The sequence below is a fragment of the Gymnogyps californianus genome, chromosome 6, assembly GCF_018139145.2.
Source record: "Gymnogyps californianus isolate 813 chromosome 6, ASM1813914v2, whole genome shotgun sequence".
Classification (NCBI taxonomy): Eukaryota; Metazoa; Chordata; class Aves; order Accipitriformes; family Cathartidae; genus Gymnogyps; species Gymnogyps californianus.
The window spans coordinates 28,085,235-28,099,513 of record NC_059476.1 but is presented as its reverse complement, the minus strand read 5'-3'; the positions used below and the strand labels follow the sequence as shown (position 1 = coordinate 28,099,513).

The 14,279-nt window shown below is 40.7% G+C and overlaps 1 protein-coding gene across 1 annotated transcript in view; it reads right to left on the bottom strand.

The window, feature by feature from the left end:
- The window catches only part of ZMIZ1 (zinc finger MIZ-type containing 1), a 309,751-nt gene that overhangs the window by 22,885 nt on the left and 272,587 nt on the right, over window positions 1-14,279 (bottom strand). Inside the window, exons 7-13 of the mRNA XM_050898815.1 lie at window positions 12,872-12,986; window positions 10,393-10,610; window positions 8,740-8,938; window positions 7,431-7,703; window positions 5,088-5,270; window positions 2,634-2,808; window positions 1,153-1,294 (exon numbers count right to left, since the gene is read on the bottom strand). Of these exons, the coding sequence (XP_050754772.1) occupies window positions 1,153-1,294; window positions 2,634-2,808; window positions 5,088-5,270; window positions 7,431-7,703; window positions 8,740-8,938; window positions 10,393-10,610; window positions 12,872-12,986 (1,305 nt within the window). The remainder of the gene's footprint in view (window positions 1-1,152; window positions 1,295-2,633; window positions 2,809-5,087; window positions 5,271-7,430; window positions 7,704-8,739; window positions 8,939-10,392; window positions 10,611-12,871; window positions 12,987-14,279) is intronic.

Sequence of the window (14,279 nt, the reverse complement as noted above, 5' to 3'; positions counted from 1 at the left end):
ACAGAAGTCTCAAGTGGATTCCAGTGCACGGGAAGAAGATCCTTACAGGGAACAAAGCTGAAGCTACAAGTTATCACTCCCATTAAGGTCAGGGGGTATGTGGTCCAGGCTCGGGAAGAAACTGAAAGTGAGGCAGGCGTAACGGAAAATGTCCTTAAGATGCTGCATTTTACCATCTCAGCTGCTATACTTGTGAAACAACCCCCATACAAGATCCTGAGCAACTAACCAGCCTCCACAGTGCACAGAGACAGGCTCAAACAATGTAGTCAGCAGCCAGGAAAAACAGAGATGCTTTCTGAGAAAAACAGAACGAGGAGACAAAATTATTCCGTGGTATTTGAAAATATACAAATTAAAAAAAAATTAAGGCTCCGATTGTCATTTCGTCTAAAGCCCTTCCATGAGCACGGTGGAATCAGGACATAACCTGGAATCACTTACGCAGATCTACATTAAATGCACGAGAGTACCACCTAGGAAAACTATTCCTCTGTGCTGGAAAGTAGTACTTGCTGTGAGTGAAAACCAGAAGCGTTTGTACGTGGAAAGCTATCCTCTGATATTTCTGACCTGTCCTTACTTGTGGAGTCATGGGAGAGGGGGGATTTAGGAAGTCAGTTTCTAAAGTCTGGAGGATTTAAGCACTTCTCTTTCCAAATGATTTTACCAAGCCTCTAAATCAGGTCCTTCATTAGTGTGTTATTTTTCATTAACAGATACTCTGCACCATTTAATTTAAGCATAAACTGTAACAGCCCTACACAGTTACTCCTGCAACTAACATTTCACAGGCCACAAAGCACCTAGGACTTCAGAGTCTCCCAAATGGAAGTTTGTACTGGTGTCAGTCGTGCACGTCCCACACCCGTTCCACCCAGAGCAGAAAGGATGGAACAGTTGCAGTGATTTTTCGAACACTGCATGCCGTATGCTACCAGCAAGGAGATGCGACACTGATCCGGAAGCGTTTTAGAATGTGTTGTCTCTGGAAAGTGACAGGTGAGAGCATCTGTGAGTTTAAAGGGCATTTTTCCTATCCAGGCCACAATTTTTAAAGTGAAATTCATGGCAAACCTAAACGAAGTTCACCTGGCCTGCCACTCCTCCATCACTGGGTGCAAGACTTCCTCACAGCAAGGCTGAGCTTACCTCCACATCAGTGTCTGATGAACAGTTGGCCGTAAGTGAAAGACATGGTTACTGACTGCCAGGTTGTGTTCCAGCCGGAAGGGCTCCAGTACAACACCATCTCTCACGGGAAATGTCAGACGCAGCTCATCATTGTGGTTGGCTGGGATCGAAGAGGGAGAGAAAGCGTGAACTTTCCCTTTAGCATCTGCAGTGCAATAATAATGTGTATATTTATACAGAATAGTAACAAATGGCACAGTGATCTGCTACTGGGTCTAACTTAGCAGGTTCATACACACAAAAAAGAAAATCACAAGTAACTACATCATCTAACTGATACAAGTAACAGGGCTTAAACTGATAGCAATGGCAAACCAAAGTCTTCTATTATCCCACGCTTAACATTAAGACCTTAGCATTCTGGCCACAAACAGAAACCAGGCATGGCAAGAATTCCTGTTTTTTATAACTGGATAGGTTCTGTGTCCAGGCTCACTCTGTTGGCAGAAGACTGACAACAAATCTCTTAATTACGGCAAACTGTGATAATGCTTATTTTCCCCACTTTGAACTGGGATCAACGTTATCCAATTAGTTCCAACAGTTTCATCAGCTGAAACTATCCAATGACCAAAGACACTGGTATTCAATTACTACCTGATCTCATAAAATGAGGTTTTGTGGTAACTTACAGCTAATCTATGAAGTCCAAATGTCTTTAAATGCTGTGTTCTTGCCCAAATAATACTGCAGGCCACCTTCTTCTACTTCATTTTTCAGCTATCCTGAACTCCAAACACCAGTTGCAAAGTGCTAATGCAGGAGCAGTTATTTTACAGAAAACATAAAGGTTCTCCCAGTTCCCTAGTAAATGGTATCTCCTATTGTTCATCAGTCACTTCAAAATCTCAAATATCTTGTGCTAGTATACAGCCAGAGAGATCTTGTTATTCCTACCCTGTTCCCAGCCAAATGTAGCTGTGACATTCAGTGGCTTTGAAAGGAACATGCATCAATTTTTGGCATACTACTGAATATTCTTAAGAAGCCTGTATGGATCACAACACAGACCCTGCTATAAATATGCACATTTTACATTATTCTGCGGTGATGTTCAATGAATGGCTCTGCCCTTGAACAAAACAGACCACAATGAAAGTTCATACAATAAACAAGCCTACCAAGCACACATAACACAACTCAAAATCAAGTGTTTTATCCTCAGGAAGCATATCAAAGGAATACTTCAGGAGTAAAATCCTTACAAGTTTAACCTGGAAGAACTTTTCTGATACTCTATTTTAGGAGGGGATAGCAATCTTTCTCTTTCCTGTCCACTGGCTCTAGTGAGCCTGCACCGTGCATGCCACCTATCACAACTTCGCGATCCGAGCCTCTCCCAGAGCAGCAATGAGAGCTAGTTTCCAGACTCTGAAATGTATGTGGCAGAGAACAGAGGGACAATAAATGACTGTGGGGGTATTCTGTTTGCTACTCACTTGGTGGTGGTGGCAAAGCATTGATATTTGGTTTAATGTCAGGTGGGAATGGTGGTTTGACATCCTGGTTAGGTGACAGGTATGGAGGAATATTGCTCCCTGGAGTCATAGGTGGCGTGGGGTTTCCTGGAACAGGTGAATGAGGGTAATTTGCCACAGGTACAGGCCTTGATGGCTAGAAAATAAACAACATCACATTGTTATTGCAGTCTGAAAATAAAAATAATAAGCCTTGTGAACTGCACTGCTATCAAACACCAAAGACTACAAACAAGGTAGGGAGGCCCCTCTGACTCCAGAAGGACGAGAAACCACAGGACGTCCCATGAGGCCTTCGGGGAAGAGGCAGACTAGGAGAGCAAAGCAGGAACTGAAACCAGCAGACCAGCCAGCTTAATTCAGGCAATGACCAGATACAAGCAAGGCTGCCAAGAGGCTTATCATGTTCCTCTGAATGCTCTCTTTCCAAAACCAACCAGCCATTCGCTTCACTTTTTCCACACCACCCCAACCCACCCAGCCCTTTGTATCTCTTTGGCTTCCTCCCAAAATAGCCCGAGTGCACAAAAGCCTACATGAAAAACAAAATCCAAAGACATGCAATTAGAACGTCTGTGTCCCTTTTACTTCCATCTATCCTTTCTTCCACCCCTGTCCAACTCATCTACTCAGAACGAAAACTCTGGGGGCCAGGGGATGTCTTTTATTCTGTGTACCTACAATTTGATTCTGTTCTTAGTTTGCTGCTGAGTAAGACAAACCAAGAGAAAAAGGATAGTTAAGTAGAAATAGTAGCTATAGTATTAAAACACCATTGCTTTTGTTTCTCATAATTAAGGGGATGGTTGCAGTTAACAGAATAAACCAATAACAATGATGCGAAGAAAGCTGACATCAAACAAAACTGCAATTGCATGGCACTCTTGTAATGGCTCGTGTACCATAAGCACATACACATGAGTGTCAGAAGCTGAAAATCTTTACAGACAGCCAAAGTATCAGGACTTCAAATCTGATTCTGTATCTAAATGCTGCGCTGCTGGCCTAAGATACTCTAAAGTCCATAAGAAGAGCGCTGTATTCTGAAATCTTAAGCATTTACATTTCCAACCATCCTCGCTTTTTTCTTTAACACATACAGTTACTAACTCCACAATCACTACAGTCCAAAGGTTCAAGTCCTGTCTGTGGCAAGCTGGAATTTTTCCCCTAGCCAGGATAATCTCTTCTTAGCAAGGTCTCTTATTTTCTAACTGTTTCCAGAATGGTCGATATTTGAATACAAAATAGAGGATGCATTGGAAAGACCACAGATTCCCTGTTAGAACTATCCTGTAAACAAAAACCTTAAACTCCATCTAAAATAAACACATGTAAAATGTATTAAAAAATCTGTCACTTAAAAACTTCACAGAGATCTTTTGCTGTTATTTTAGCATAAGTGACTGCACTGGAATTACAGTAGTTGAGGATCTGTCTCCTCCTCGTGTTCTTCCTGGCAGCGTACTGCAAAACCTGCCACGATGCAACAGACATTCCTTTGGGTACCACAGTGGACAGCTTGGTTTTGTTTTCCCTTTTTTTTCTATGGTGTTTTCTCCATGAATCACACCAGAACAATTCCAATTCAGCACCAATGCGCAACTCACAATTCTTTCAGCCTACATTCAAAATCAGAACGTAGTCCAGAGACTTCAACAGCTAATGCTTTAAGAGCAGGTCAGACCATCGATGGTCCTCCCCATTTGTATACTCACTGGAGTACCTGCGTGCAAAAGACCACTTTTGTGCGCGCTTCAAAGATGTCAAACCTCAGCAGACCCTCAGTACAAACTCAGTTTGGAGAACATGAAGTGCTCAAGATGTATCCATAAAACAAGTTTTAGGCAACATTTTAACAACTCTAATTCTTGCCCAAAACAAGCAGCACAGAGGGAAAAGAAGGAGAAAAGGGGAGGGAGAGGTCGGAGAAAGTCACGCAAACTTCAGTTCAAAGATGAATTCTACAGCTGGAACAGCTTTTAAGTTTGGGCTGGCTTAATCCAACAGTGACCACTGTAGGTCTGAAACTGGGATGCTGCAACGTGGAACTTGTTTATTACAAATTTTCAAAGTTGTATTCTTGCAGGGTACCATGAATAGGTGAAAATATTACACCTGAATCTCATTAGGTACTTCTTTTTACATGCTATTTTTTAAAGCAAAACCAACATTTTCTTGTAAAAGCCTCTAATGAGCTGCAGTAACATTCAATTTTCTTTATGAACTGCTCTGAAGTTACAATGCAATTTAGCTGATTGACTTGATTCTGTGATATCCGAAACATTAGTAAAAACGCTGTGCTTTTTTCTCTCTTCCCTTTAATTACGTAAAAGCAGTATCTATGAAGTCATTAATGTGACTTCATTCATAAAAGTCTACCAGAACACAACAAGATAATCTAAAAATTCTTACCTTGTAATACTGCCCCATGTTGACTGTTGGAGGAGGGTACTGCCCTGTGTTTTGCTGGCTTGGCATCCTCTGTCCAGGATAGTTGGGAGACGTAAGGGGTCTTGGAGGGTTGGGAGTGGGGTACTGACCAGGCTGGTTTGGAAACTGGCTATTTGGTCCATACTGCTGGTTTCCATAATTCGGCTATTTCATGACAGAGATGAAAGAAGACAAAGATCTGTTTCACGCAAGCAGCTGTCTTGAACTGATTATTAGCATACATTCAATAGTGGAATCAAAACAAACAAAAAACCCTCCAGGTGAATACTCCTCAACTTAGTGCCACTCAGGCCTAAACCAGGGCCCTGATGGCTGGAGGTGAATACTCACTCAAAAGCATAAAAGTCCCGCAAACCGAAGTGGGATAAGAATAACCGTGTACCTTAACACACACATACGCTCAGCCTCGCAGTGCTGTCAAAGAACACCGTGTTTGAAGAAACCAGAATTATCACCAGATGCAATGTTCACAAAATCTCTGTGTTTTTGCAAGTGCTACCAACCCCCTCCCTGGGGTTCCTTTTCCAGACGGAGAATGAAAGCACAAAAAGAAAAAGCAACATAAAAAAAAATAATCCCGGAATGGGCAGAGAATAGAAGCTGTGTTGTCCATGTCTGTCTTCTCAACACAACTGCTATGCTGGCCCTGTGCTAGAGTGTTTAGCAATACCCTAATAACTAAATAGAAGCTATTACTAGTCATAAACACCTTGCTAGTGCTAGCTAGTACTGTGCTGCAGTTTTGGAATCAAACTCATGAAAACCAGAACTTTAAAGGTAATAAAGCGTCAATTTGAAAAATTAACTGATTAATACGAAGTTTCCATAAATGAAGCTTTCAAAAACCAGCAAACAAATAGCATCTACGGGATCTGCAGAATTCCAGACCAGCAAGCATGTAACATTCAGGGCACTGCTCAGTATTGACTTCTTGGGAACATGATCATATTCACTTAAAATGAAAAACCTGCTTCTGAAGCAGCAAAAAGGGATTTACAGTCTTCCTTAAAATATGAAATCTGAAGATCAGAATTATCTGAACAAGCCACATTCTGTGTTTTCTTAACTTAAGAGTAAGTGGCAGTATTTACAGAGTGAAAAGCCTTCCCAGAGAAGCAACTTCTGCAAAAGCACGTAACTTTTTTTATTTCTGATTATTTTATTTAAAAAAAAAAAATAGCTTGCAGATCAGGAAAGAAATATAGCTCAATAATAAATGTTTGGTATATTTTCTGCATACCATGGTACAAACAGTTGCTGTATTGCTTTCTATAAACTCTTACTACCATAATTATAGTCAGGGCAATATCATAATAGTCAAAGCTCTACATCTGGAGTTACAGCTGCTGTTGTAGTCTCAGTTTCATACAGAATTTTACCAGGAAATTATCTCTGAAACTAGTAAATAGTAGCTAGATTTGTAAAGACATTTAGGTGCGTATAGATGCTGAGAGGTAACTGATGAGATTCTCAAAAGCATCTACTGCCCGATTCACACCAATTTTAATAGTAAAATGCATTGGTGCTTATTAAAAATCCAAAAGCTCGTCTGTCTACATCTTTGGTTGTCTAAAGTTCTTTAAAATTTTGACCCTAAGTGTTTTGCCCAAGGTCATATTACAAGTCAATGGCAATGTAATTTTGTCTACAAAGCCGCTCATACCTCATGTAACAGCATGGGAACTTAGAAATACCACACTCCAAATAAACTTACATTAGATAAATGCTGACACAGAGGGACTTCAGTTCAGCATGATTTATATTCATCTCAGTGCCTATGAAAATCAAGCCTCAAGAAGTTTGGAAAGCAATTGGTCTTTAAAATAAATGTTATTACTATCGGTGTTTATACAATGTATGCCCTGTATTTCTTTAGAACAATAAAACCATCCAAGAAAATGCAGATCACATATGTATTGGGCTCAAATGAAGTATTTCACCTTCAACATCTCTTTTAAGTTGTCACGTTAAATAAATCCACTTCCGTGAAGGAAGTCTGCTTAAGGTCTATGAATTCACCATCTAGCATGAGAATCTCAGAGCGACATTTTGAGGGCTCAGCCGGTTTTGGGCCTTTCTTGGTTTTAATGACTGTCATCTTGACTAACATAGCAAGGGCCAATCTGAATACTTTAGAAGCTAAAAAGGAAGAGCTGCTGCCACTCATATTTTAATGGCAGTATTCCTACCAAGGCTGGAACAAAGATGTACCTATCGTACAGGGATGCACACCACACATTACTCAGCATGTCGCAACTTTCAGTCAAAATAATAGCGTACGCAAAATATAATTTATTTTATTACCTCTCCTGGGTACGGTCTCTTTATGCCCTGTATAGGCAAAGACTGGGGGCGTGGGCCTGGGTAGGCTTGCTGAGGCATCCTCTGCCCATGGGTGCTGAAGGGACTCATTCCAGGAGGCCGAGGCTGGTTCATGCCCATGGGTGGCCCACTCATGCTAGACGGCGTCATTCCTGCTCCCATGCTTGCTGGGTTCATGTTGCCTGGCATAGAAGCAGGGCCACGAGGACCAGGCTGGTTCATAAACTGGTTGTTGTAAGCCTGAGTTGGACCCATCTGGAAAGAGGAACAAACCTTCAACGGAAGAAGAAGAAAAAAAAAAAAGAATAAAATGCGACATGCATTTAAAATGGGAGGAGGGAGCTGAACATGCTTTTGGGGGAAGGAAGAAGGGGAGGATTTATGTCGCATTTTCCTTCAATGTTCTCCAACATTTGATGGGCGGTGATGTTATTTATAATAAAAATTCAATTGGAATTGTAGAAGGCATAAGAGAGACAGACAGACATAAGTCTAAGGTGAGCAATTAAATCATTTAAATTGGCTAGTCTATTACTGGAAGGTAACAGGTTAGGAAGTTGGCTGTGTAAATACAGCGCAACACTACAATTTCTAAGACATTGTGCTTCTTTACATCGCCTGGCATATGGGCCCATATACTTCAAAACTCAGAGAGGTAAAAAAGCTAAGGAGGAAAAAACCTGAATTGATCAAACCCTTGTTTACTTTAAGAAAAAATTATTGCACGAAGTCATGACATGCTAGAAGCTATAGATCACTAGAAATGCATGTCTCGCATAGCTGTTCTCATAGACAACATTATTAAAAAGCAAATCTCTTTTCTACTGTTGTTTCCTTGTTTGAAGGGAAAAAAAAACCAACCAACTAACTGTAGTTGGCAAAATAAACAATTACCCAAGTGGTACAAAACCTACTCCAAGATTCTGGAACATTTCACCAGGTACTCAAATTTAGAGGTTCGCAGGGCTGGCAAAGGCAGGAATAATACATCACGTCAGATGCAGCTGTAACTTTGGGTAATCTTCAATTTTTTTAAGGGGCAATCTCCAAACTACAAAATACACTTAGGCAAGATTTATTGGGAAAAACATGGGAGATGACTCACACCTACATACACACATTCCAGCAGCTTCTCCTAAGCATTTATAACCATGCCCATGCACAAAAAAAAATAATAAAAAAAAAAAAATAGAGTAGGTACCCTAACCAACAGGGGAGTAAGAAGGACAGCCCAATTCCCTGTAATGGTCCAGATCAGGCAGGTATGAAGACATAAGGGTTACTCTCTTACCGGTCCATACTGGTTCATGTCCTTATTCTGCGTTTCCTGAAGAGCTGCCACAGTGGCTGTAGCTGTAGCTGTTGCTGTAGCAGCTGCAGCCGCAACTGCAGCAGCGGCGGCAGCTGCAGCTGGCTGGGTGAAATCAGCTGGTGGCCTTGTGTGTGGGGGGATCCCCATTCCTGCAGGGGTATTTGGGCCTCCAGGGTAACTAACAGGGAAGAAAAAAAAGAAAGAAAAAAAGCAAGCAAGAAAGAAAGAAAGAAAGAAAGAGAGAATTAAGATGTGTCTGGTGGATTCTGTTTTGAACATTGGTGTGATCCTCATCTGGAACTGTTCCAAAACCACGTATCAATGCCTAATGAAAGCCAGCAGGACAGGGAATTAGGTGTGTGCATGAGATACAAGCATTGCTCAGGTGCAACAGTCATAGGGCTGCCACTGGGATTGCCAGGCACCATCGTCAGTTGTTTCAGGGGCAGCAAATTGCTTTGCAGCTCTGTAGCTTACTGTGAAGTTGAACTGAAATCCTGAAAGTTAACGCATGCTCCATTTCCCAATAGCATAGGGGCAGATTGCACAGCAGCATGAACAGAGAGCTTCCTCCACTACAGCGTGTTTACCTGCCTCAGTGGTGAATTATGCCAAGTGTTCCCGACATTGCAAAAGCATTCCTCCCTGAACCTTAGCAGAAAGGCCAGGAGCGACCTAATGCAATCAGCTCTACTGGATCCCGCATAACGTATTTTGCAGTGCCTACCCGGCTCTCCTATTGATCATAAGAGAAATTAAGCTAAACCATGCCTTTCCCACTCCAAGACATCAACTATCTTTATAAATATGGGCCAGTATACTGTGCCCATTTTAGAGATAATAATACAAAGCTAAAGAAACTTTCTGACTTGTTCAAGGTCACTCAGTACATCAGTGGCAGAGATGAAAGGAGAGATAAGTTCCCTGAGTCCCAGGCTTATATTCTTCACGCTAGACTGACTATGCTAACAACCTTTTCAGCAGGCTTTGCAGAGGGACCATAAATAGTGGTTTCAGTTAAGTGCACTTACCACCCTTGTTTACAAAGCATAGACACAGAAAGTCAAAATGTAACAAAACCCAGGCTATTAGTTTTGGCTTATTTCACTAATGCAGCATTTACTTCCCTGAAATAAATACACAGCTTGACCATCTCTCTTAACAAACATCTTCACCCCCAATTCTTTTCAAATTCCTGCTGTGGAGTAAGTCTTTGGGCAGAAATATCCCATTGCATGGGAACCTACTTTGCCTAATACTCAAGCTTATTCCTCCATACGCACGTAGAAATTATACCATCAATATCTTTCACATCCTGGCCTTATTAAATGTTAATCATTCCTAAGCCTGTGGTCTGTTTAACAATCTCTCTTAATTAAAACTTTATTTTGGGGTTTATTAGAGCTAATTGATTGACCTAAGCCATTTCCATTTACTGTGATGAATTTCATTGCAGTTTGGGTAGCTGATTTCCGAAGCTGTAAAAGCAGTATGCACTTCAGTTAACCAGCATAAAATAGCTACTGAGACTTTATATAATTAAAGTAAGCCCATGACACTTCTGCCAGGTCACTAAAACAAGCTTCATCAACTATTTACATCCATTTTCCACCTCACACAAGTAAATCTTACCTGCCACCAAAGCCTCCACTTCCAGGATAATTGGGCCGCCCATACATGCCCTGCTGGATGTATGGCTGAGTGGAGCCTGCCTTGGCTGAAAATTGTTGCTGCTGTCCAGCAAACTGAGGGGAATTGATTCCAGGGTTGCTGGTAGTCATCCCAGAAGCCATGGGATTTCCTGCTGGGTTCATAGGGTTGTTAGCACTTGCCATTGGATTTCCCAGCACCTGTGAGTAGAAACATGAGAATAAGGGGCTGTACCTTGAACTACATCAAGCAAATTAAGTTGATTTGCTGCAATTGATAAATTAAAATATAACCACCCTGTACTATGAACTCTAATGAGCATACACCTTGTTGATGTCTAGGTGCACATTCCTGGTGATTTCTCCTCTTGCCACTTCCAAACAAACAAGAGTTTCTGATCTCTAATTATCCTTCACAGGAGATTTTTAACTAGATGGAACCCAAACTAACATGCTTATGAAAAAAGTTACAATGAAGACCTGCTAGAACCATGCTCTGTAGCTGATAAATTCATCCAATTAAGAGAAAGTACATGCTTTTTTCTTTTTTTTGATGTAGGACTTCGAAATAACTTGCAAATATTCAGTCCCACTGGCATACTGCAAAGGGTACTACAGATGCAAAAACTGTGAAAAAATATATTTCAGTGGCGTAACCTGTTCTTGAATCTAACTCTCTCTAAAGTGTACAGAAGTCTGTTGGTTGTTTTTATTGCTTCTTAGAAAAGAGTCCTCTGCTCTGTTTTTAAAAGGACTTGGTTTGCTTGTTTGAAGCATTTTTTTTTCAATTGAACCAAAATTGCTATCATTTCCATTGAGATGTAAGTATGGCTGTTCACGGATCACCTGCACGGAAATCTGTCTCTCCTACTTGGGAAGAAATTTAGTGGTCATGATTTTTGCAGAAGACCAAGTCATCAGCTTTGGGAATTTGTGAAAGGGAACCAGTGAGCCCAGCTAATTCCTCTCTCTCGGGGAGCATGAAGACTTATGGGAAACCCTGTCATTCACTTCCATCTGCTCCGAACAGCTACAACCAGCCTTCACGTTCCAGAGTTTCACCCCTCTCTTGCAGTGATTCTGAAGAAGCATCACCTTCTTTTTACCAAAGCACTTTTTTTCTTTTATTGCATGTTCCTCTGAAGTATCATGAAGAGTTCAAGTAACATTACAGTGTTCTTATGATAGAACAAAACCCTGAGTCTTTTTCTTTTTCTTTCCTTTTGCCTTTTTAAGTGTGAAAGATTTCCACAAGAAACTATATTTCGATTTTCTGGCCAATGTATAGACCTACGTGTTTACTCAGGTGTTTCTCTCCCAGAGGGGATACCTTTTCTTTTCAGATGTTAAAAAGAAATCTACAATAATAAATCATGTTATAGATCCTGTAACTGTTTCCTCTCTTTATTTTTTGAAGAAAGATTTTGCCACAACCAGTGCTTACATAACTGCCATGTGAGCATCTATATGACTTGGCCCCTGAATAATTTCTTCTTCAAATGGCTCAATCCATAACAATTTTGGTTTTAATTTTCTGACCAAAACTAAAATAATAATAATAAAAAACAAAATTCACAGAAAATTTTGTATGGGATCTAATGTCACTTGATTTGAAAAAGGTAGAAAAGACAGGTTAGATTTATGTACCGTGTGCACTCATTAAAGATGGTGATGTGTTTAGAGCACTTCATCTACAGTGTAAGAAAAGGCTAGACTGTCTGAGAGCTTGATTTGTGCCACATCCCTTGGAGAGCACACTCTCACAAATAATTGGCGTCTCCTTCATTAAAGTGGCTTCTTTTTGCAGAGCATAATTCCATACACATTGCAGAAGAAAAAGAGAGGTAAGAGCAGAGACAACCAAATGAAAATCCAGGAAGTATGGCTCTCACCTGGAAGGCAGGAGCTCATGCTTTTGCTCCAATGCATATTGAAATATTTTTGCAAAGTAAGGCAATATTAACAGAAGAGGTTGAAAAGAGCACAGCCTATAGCTGGTAGTTAGCACCTCAGCATGGGAGTAGACTTGGCACTGGATTTCACCAGCCCACAAGTACAACACAACCCCAGGTAAAATCAACAATAACTGTCATTTGGTGAATTTAGCTAGAAGTTTTATTTTTAATAAAATAACTCTCCAAATTCAATCTGAAATTCCAAAGAGGTTAGGGATTACCCCAAAATCATGCTTTTAGTGTTGAAACCATACAGTACAACATACGTGCTAAACCCAAGCCTGACATTTGCATGCAGCTAAAGGAGTTACTGACTCAAGCTCTCAGACACCTCCTTTCTGATGCCACCAAAGAGGACACAACTGGGAAAAAAAATGCACCATGTGCAACAAAGAGAACACAGACACTGTTATGGATCCCAAGAGGATTTTCCAAAAAGCTTGCCATTTTGCAAATATTAGTGAAAACGCGTCTCTGTAGGGGAGGGAGCATAAAAACAAAGCTTACCTGGCTTTGAGACGTGTTAGTCACACCCCATACTGTGGTGACCACTGATAAAGAGCCTGGAGGCTGGTTGGTATTTTGCTGCCAGGGAACAGAATCGTAAGGGAAAGACCCATCACTGCAAAAACAAATGTTTAGGAGGGTGAGATTTTGGAAGTTTAAACAGTGACAAGTTGCTGGCAGGGACAAAGCGATTAACACCTGACATTACCTTAACTCTCCACTCCTCCTTCCATTATTAGCCCAGTACTCTCAGAGGCATGAAGTTTCTTTAATAGCAACGTGATCATATCAAAACCACACAGAACTAATGAATTCCTTAACTATATTGAAGCACAGAGCTTTTTACCATAAAGGTCTGTTACCAATGAAAGTAAAAATAAACTCGGGGGCAGAGTTTCAAACAAGGACACTAAGCAAGTTGCTCGAAGCACTTATTTTTTGCAATCCATCTCAAGCTCTTCAACAATCACTGCTTCAGCTGCCTCGTACCAATTCAATTAGATCTTGAGACCAGACTGCAGCTCCACTGTCTGCACTGAGTCCCCAAATGGCCAGAAAAGCCTTTAAAGGAATAGCAGTTCAACATCATTTCGAAAAGTAAATTGAAATTCAGATAGTGTTCTCCCACACGATGGATAAGCTGCATGCCAAAAACAGTATTAGCTAATCAGTATTCTAGAAAATCAACTGCTGATATACAACACATCTTTCAGATAAATACGTGGATGAGAGGATTGGGTTTTTCCATTAGCTTTGTCCACAGATACAAGCAAACATTTCTTACAGTTCTTTTGATATGAAAGCATTGGTGGTTTGAAAATGAACACAGGACAGGTATGCATCTAGTGTAATTAATGAAGTATGTTAAATCCAGTGAAAGTAACTATTAATCCCATAACTAAAATATATTTCACTTGAAATTTGCTTGTTCTCATACTATTAACTCGTAAATTAGATTTCTATTTGCATATATGTACACATACACACATGTGATCTTTCCTCATCTAGATATATATACCATTTAAAACACACACACATTGCTCTTTCATTTTCAAACGCCATTGACTTGTATTTTATATCAAGAACCGTGTTTTTGCCTGGACTACCAGCTATCACTGGAATTCTATACAGGGCTACCTTGCCTAAAGAATCCATACAGGCTCTATGAGCGCTTTATCCACATGCTTCAAAGCCTGCACCATGAAGTGCCACACAATTAACTCCTACAAGCCATGGTGAGACAACCAACCTGCCAAAGTCCTAAAAAGGGCTCTGTGGCAGACCAGGGAGCTGACTCTCCATGTCCCCAGACAGCACTCCAGGCTTGGACCACTCTCCTTCCTTTTCTGCTGTGAGCCAAAATCAAGGACTACCTATGTGTTCATTCTTTAGCCTGTTCATAACACCT